The following is a 6,318-nucleotide window of genomic DNA, read 5'->3' as shown; positions in this document are numbered from 1 at the left end:
TTGATTGGTTGACAAAAATATTGTAACCATAGGCTCACAGGAACCTAACTCTGTATTTCCCCTAGGAGAATGGTTCAGGATTCACTAATCCAGTGTTCACAGTGACTTATTAGAACATAACTATCACAAATAACAAAAATTGACTGTATATTCAAAATATAATCAGAATGGCCTAGTGAGCAAATGTGATTATTTCAAAAGAAGTGCTCATGACTCATTTATCATTTCCATTTAGGTCAATCTTTTTCTCCTCTTAAGTTAATGATGTTTGATCGATACATTCAAGTTTTCTCTTTGGAGAAAAATGAAGCATTGTAGTATCCCTTTGACTATTTTGGACATTGGCCCTAAACACTAAAAGACCCTGGAAATATTAAGAACGATATTAGTATCATTTGAGTGTATCTTTGGGGGTACAATGTGGTTTGAAGTATTAGAATTTTAGATTTTAATTTTATCAGAACATTTACATGATGCTTTTAATAGCAATGGCTAGTGATTGTTGAGTGACTCATGGAACGGGACCCATACTTGGTACTTTACATATATATCATCCCCAATAACAATCCTGCAAAGTTTACATGGTTATCCTCATTTTATTGATAAGGACACAAGTTGCTCAGAGAGGTTGATTTCCCCAAGAATACCCACTTGAGGAGTGCAGCAGGAATTCAAAGCCAGGTCTGTTTGCTTCCAAATCCTAATCTCTTTCCACCTTTTGCACAGCATCATAGCCACACACACCTTCACATATTTGACAGAGTGGTGAAAAATGACTTTTCTTCAAACTTAATTTTTGTTACCAGAAATTGTAAAACCATGCAAGCCTATGCAGAAATCTATTTTCTGGTAGTTTTTATTATCTAGTACATTTTAAAGCCTTGATTCAGAAACAAGAATATTAGCTTTAGTGAATTGGATCTTATAAATATCCTGATCTTAGGCTTTTTAAAATGTTATAAAAATTACTGCCAAAGTGCTACTAATGTTTTGGTTGAGAGAGATTCTTGTAATTTAGACATGGCCTTAGAATGGGAAGTATCTTGGGAGAACATGGAACTTTTGACTTTAATAATATTTAACATTTTTCTTACTTTAGCAGGAACTCAGGGAGTGAGCTACAAGTATATTATGCTTCACCCAGAAGTTATCAAGACTTTTTTGAAGCCATCCGCAGAAGGGGAGACACATTTTATGTTGTGTCATTTCGAAGGGTAAGTTCATCTTGAAAGAATAAAGCTAATGTTTTTGAATGCCTGCTGTATATAAGATGTTGGGTGAATATTTTGGAAGGTACAAGTATGTGAGAGATAGGAAGCAATATAAAATAAAGTATGTGAGTGGGACAGTGTAAGTGTTATAATACATGCTTTGAGCTTTTCAGCATTATAAAAATGAACATGAAATTGGTGTCAGTCTATGAGTTTATATTTAGAAAATATAAACTACTTAATGATTTTTATTCTTTGTCATCCTGATAGCCATACTGTTTGTTTATAACCAAAGGAAAAGTAAAAACATAAAAATATTTTATTTAGGCTTTTCCTATTTAGGCTTTTCAAGCCAATTCCCATTTGGTTATTGAGAAAGAGACTTCTGAAATGTAGGTTTAAGATGAGTCATGGGCAGGTTAATATATTAATTGTGGAATGTTTGGATCTGTGTTCCTAAAATGTTCTGTCCCTCTTGTCTCTCTTGATCAAACATTTGATTGGTGAAGAGTATGTTAAATAATCAGCTAGCTTATGCAAAAGTAAATGTTTATACGAGCACTTTTGAATATTATGAATGTTAGACTAAATGGAAAAAATGCATAGCTATTTACATTTCATCTACTTTTTCTATAAAATGAAAATGCGGTATATATTCTTCATAGAGTTGCCATGTGAATGTCTTTGTTAGAGTGCTGTATGTTAACCCAGGAGCACATGGATGAATTAGAATTTCTTGATGGTTTGTATCCCAAGCCTTTTTTTCTTCCTTTTTTTAATTTTAGGAGACAGGAGTCTGACTGTGTTGCCCAGGCTGAACTCAGACTCCTAGTCTCAAGCAACCAAGTTGCTGGGACTACAGGTGTGCACCTCCGTGCCTGGCTTATTTTTTTTTTTTTTTAAAGAATATAGGAGGGTGTGGTTAGAAATAAGTACAGTTGACCCTTAAACAATGCGGGTTTGAGCACATTTATGTGCAGATTTTTCTCAACCAAACAAGGATCGAAAATATAGTATTCTTAGGATGCAAAACCCATGCATATGGAGGGCCGACTTTTCATATAGGCGCATTCCACAGGGCCTACTGCAGGACTTGAATATGCAGGGATTTGGGTGTACAGGGGAGGCCCTGGAATCAATCTTCCATGTATACTGAGGCATAACTGTATATACTAACAACAGAATAAATAATTCATTCTCTGATTATTATTATTGCTCACTCTCACTGAAATTCTCAGTTAGTTAATTATTTTCCTAAGGTATAAATATCTAGCAGCTCAGATTTTCAGGACCAGAGAACTTTGACACTTGAAGACTAGGGAGATCAAACATTTTATGTATTTTCAGGTATTAATCAAATATGCTAGGAGATTTGGAATACTTTAGCCATGGCATCTCATGATCTCTGCCTTTTTGCAAAATTCCCTGTGCTCACTTTACTCTCTTGGGCATAATTGGTATATTTCTATACTGCATCAGCTTCAAAGTTTCTTTTCAGCAGTACAGGGGCAGCTGAGAATGGGGTTTCTGGCCTGGCTCCAACTGTATTGGCTGATGAAAAACAAAGTATTTGCTTTACTGTTGACTTAATTATGTTCAAAGTTGGGGGGAAAAAGTACACTTTTAAGAATGGGATCCAGCACTATGAAGAAGAGACTTGCTGGGTTTAAAACGATTGTGTTGAAATGTATGTTAAGTTACTACAGAAGAATGTTTTTAATACTCAAATAACCAAATAGTTTTTCTTAGGTTCAGGATGATTATTATTTGATCAAAATAATATAATGTATATTAGAAGTAGCAATTATCAAGCCATGGCTTGAAGTCATGGTTAGTAATGCTTTTCTAAGGGCAGAGAATAAGAATTTTTATAGAGAGAATAATCCTAGCTTTAAAGGGACCACATTTTTATAAAAGAAGATGAATGGTGTTCTTTTGTAAAATATATGCATTGCCTTTTTTGCATTTGTGAAAAGCTATTTCTAATTGGTTTACTGTAAAAGTACTGTTGGAAAATCATTGTCCACCCCTACCCCCCAAGCCTTTAATGTTCAGAAAGACTGTTAGAACTCTCTCTCATTCTGTTTGGAGCTATCATTTTCTAATTACTGATTTATCACATTTTGGCGTTTATATGAAGGAAGAGTCAGGATAAACCTCAGCTTAATTAGGTAATAGTAGTTAGACAACATTCTGTTTCGTTTTTTTTTCTTCTGTTTTGTTTTAATAGTAGGAAAAAGGAGGTTAATTTTATCTTGATGACTATAAACCATGTTATGGGATAGGAATTTAGTTCTTAAATACCTGGATTGTTCTCTTTGCTCTTGCTAAAATGAAAATGAAAAAAGTAATGAATTATCTCACGCTTCTTCTTCTCTCCTGTCTTTCAATCTGAAACATTCTCCTAACAATTTCATCAAAAAGGCATGTGGCATCATTTCTTGTGAAGAAGGGTGTAGATTTTTTCTCCCACTTATGCTCTTAATTTCATTGGCAGAAATTATTGTAAATGATCCTGCATTGGAAATTCAGAAATACAGAGATTCTGAAACCTCAAGTTTTTGCTTAGCATGAACCAGACATTTATAACAAAGTCAATAAGCATGCCATATTGTTTTCTTTTATAATTGGAGGTGTATTTAACAAAGTATTTTAATATCTTAAAGCATAGAAGTAGCCATTGACCATTTAGTATCCCATTATTTAATAAACAACTCTCTTCCAAACTTACACTTCCTCACAACCTGCATTCCTGTACCCTTTAATCTCATTACAGTTGAGCTGCTGAAATTATTTTCTCTAAAGTAGACACACTGTTGGATGGCTTTTGAGTTCCTGCTGTAGGTCAGCAAGAAAGAATGCTTGTGATCCCAGTAATCCTGACAAAGGCTCAAAACTTTTTCTCTTCTTTGACTTTCCTTGAAGAGTTTTTACCTGTAACATAGTAACCTATTCTGCTTTCTTTGTTTAGTTCCAAGTATTCATAACTTATTTTCCTATAAGTACTTTGCCTTTTTCTCCTCTCTTTGACTTGTTTTAGTATGATTTGGAGAGGGGAGTATAGGAAATAACTTTTTCTCAAACTTCCAAATCACTTTGCCTATGTTATAAATCATATATTAATAAGAAAAATCCAACTAAATTTAATGCTTATTTTTTAATGCTTTTATATGACTGTCTATTTAGGGAGGGAAGAGGTTGATTAAAAAATATAGCAATGAATTCAAGAGCGTGGGACAGAAACAAATATTCAGGAAACCTCAAGTAAAGTTAGATAAGAAAGTGATTTTAAAGGGGCAGAAAAGATAACATTGAGAAGTAAGGTAGGAAAATAATATTAATTTATAATTTCAATAAATATTCAAACACCATCCTTAGATACTGCCTTCTCATCCACTATTATGTAGGGAAAGGATTTTTTTTCATCTTTCTGGGGCAGTTCTTCCTTAAGAACAGGTTCTCTTTGATTCAGAGGGCTATGAATGTCACTTTGCCACATTATCTCCGCTTATTTGATACTTCTTTTTTCAAATGAGATGAATGCCTACTTTTAGAACTTATTTCTTTTATATTTTGCTTTCAGTACCTGTCCCTCAAATCAAAAGTAAACACTTAAAAGTATCTTTTCATCTGTTTCAAATACATATATAACGTAACAGAAGAATCTGAGCTGTAGCTATCCGCCTGCGGCAGAGCCGTTTCTCTCTCCCTTTCCACATATTTTAGGTATTCCAGATATAGTGCCATATTTGGGTATTTCACCCCTTCTTGGTCCCTTATAAAAAATTTGTTAACACTGTCATGTACATATGGCATGGATAATAATAGGAACTTAAGTAATAGGGACTTACTGTAAGATAAATGGGAGTTGAAGAAGCACAGGAAACTGACTCAGCATCCAAACAGTCCCTCTGTGCTTGTGCTTCACAGAATGAAAATGGACACTAGTTCTTACAGAGAAGGGGAACAGTGGCTTGTTGTCATTTCTGATTCAGCAGCAGCTCCAGTGATTCCGCTTTAGTCTTTTTCACACATTGCTGATTGAAACTCCTCAAGCACAAAGACGATCTGATTGGGTAGTTAGTCACTATTTCTTATGAAGAATTGCTCTGGCAGTCTTGGCTCATGATCCAGGGTCCCTTCATTTATTTCGTTAAATGTATTCTCTTGCTTTGTAAGCTGGCAACTTTATGCAGAAGGAAGAACCTAGGTCCACTTTTTTTGAGAAAATGATTGTGGCAGGCCCTTGGAGCTTCATAAACTATTAGACCACACAACCTGCTTTTTAAAAAAAATTCTTTCTTGTATTGGTTCCTAATTGTTTGATCTAAAAGGCTCATCTTCTCATCCTTTTAAAAGCAGGAAGTATCATATGGTTTTGTATCACCACGCTGGCACTGAGCACAATGCGTGCGACTCAGTGCTTACTGAACAGAATAGTTTTAGGTGTGTTTCACTGAGGGAAGTCGCAATGATGTAAGTTTGTTGTTTTTCATAATCATTTAAAAGGTATTTTTACATTGTTTTGCTTAAAGAAATTTGAATCTATTTTACTAATCCAAGAAGTAACATAAGCTGTGCTGAATTCCAACAGAAAGTTTAGTTAGAGATGATCTCTCTTTTGTCCATTTATGGTTGTGCTAGCCAGAGATGCATCAGCTTTATTTCTTGTCTGAATATAAGCTTTAGAGCTAAAGAAACCACCTGCATGCGGTGTTAAACAGCTTTCTACACTAATAGGTAGAACTTTGAAGTGCTTGCATCCTCATTTGTTAATATTTGGTGGAAACATTTTGGAATGGATTGTTAGACCTCACTGCTTTTCTTTTTTGGAGAAGAGATGGTGTCTCCTATTTGTACAGATTTGAGCAGCGTGAGCCAGAAACTTGAAACTTTGGAAAAACCATAGAAAACGCCCTGAGTACTGCAAAAAGGTTAACTGGTGATATTATTCATTCAAAGTGTTTGCCAAAGGTTTATTCCCATGGATGGCCATAAAAAAGAATTTTAAAAAATAGCAATGATATTTCCTAAACTGATAGCTAGATTAATAGTTAACACATGAACAATGGCATATTTTCTTTTCTTTTCTTTTTTTTTTTTTTTT

General features: G+C 34.4%; 1 protein-coding gene across 1 annotated transcript in view; it reads left to right on the top strand.

Moving 5' to 3' along the window:
* ATF6 (activating transcription factor 6) overlaps nucleotides 1–6,318 on the top strand; it is a 246,077-nt gene that overhangs the window by 134,993 nt on the left and 104,766 nt on the right. The window contains exon 10 of the mRNA XM_012639511.1: nucleotides 1,100–1,214. Within this exon, the coding sequence (XP_012494965.1) occupies nucleotides 1,100–1,214 (115 nt within the window). The remainder of the gene's footprint in view (nucleotides 1–1,099; nucleotides 1,215–6,318) is intronic.

Source organism: Propithecus coquereli, unplaced genomic scaffold (assembly GCF_000956105.1).
Source record: "Propithecus coquereli isolate 6110/MARCELLA unplaced genomic scaffold, Pcoq_1.0 Scaffold140, whole genome shotgun sequence".
Lineage (NCBI taxonomy): Eukaryota > Metazoa > Chordata > Mammalia > Primates > Indriidae > Propithecus > Propithecus coquereli.
The sequence above is the reverse complement of the archived record's forward strand: the minus strand, read 5'-3'. Positions and strand labels throughout refer to the sequence as shown.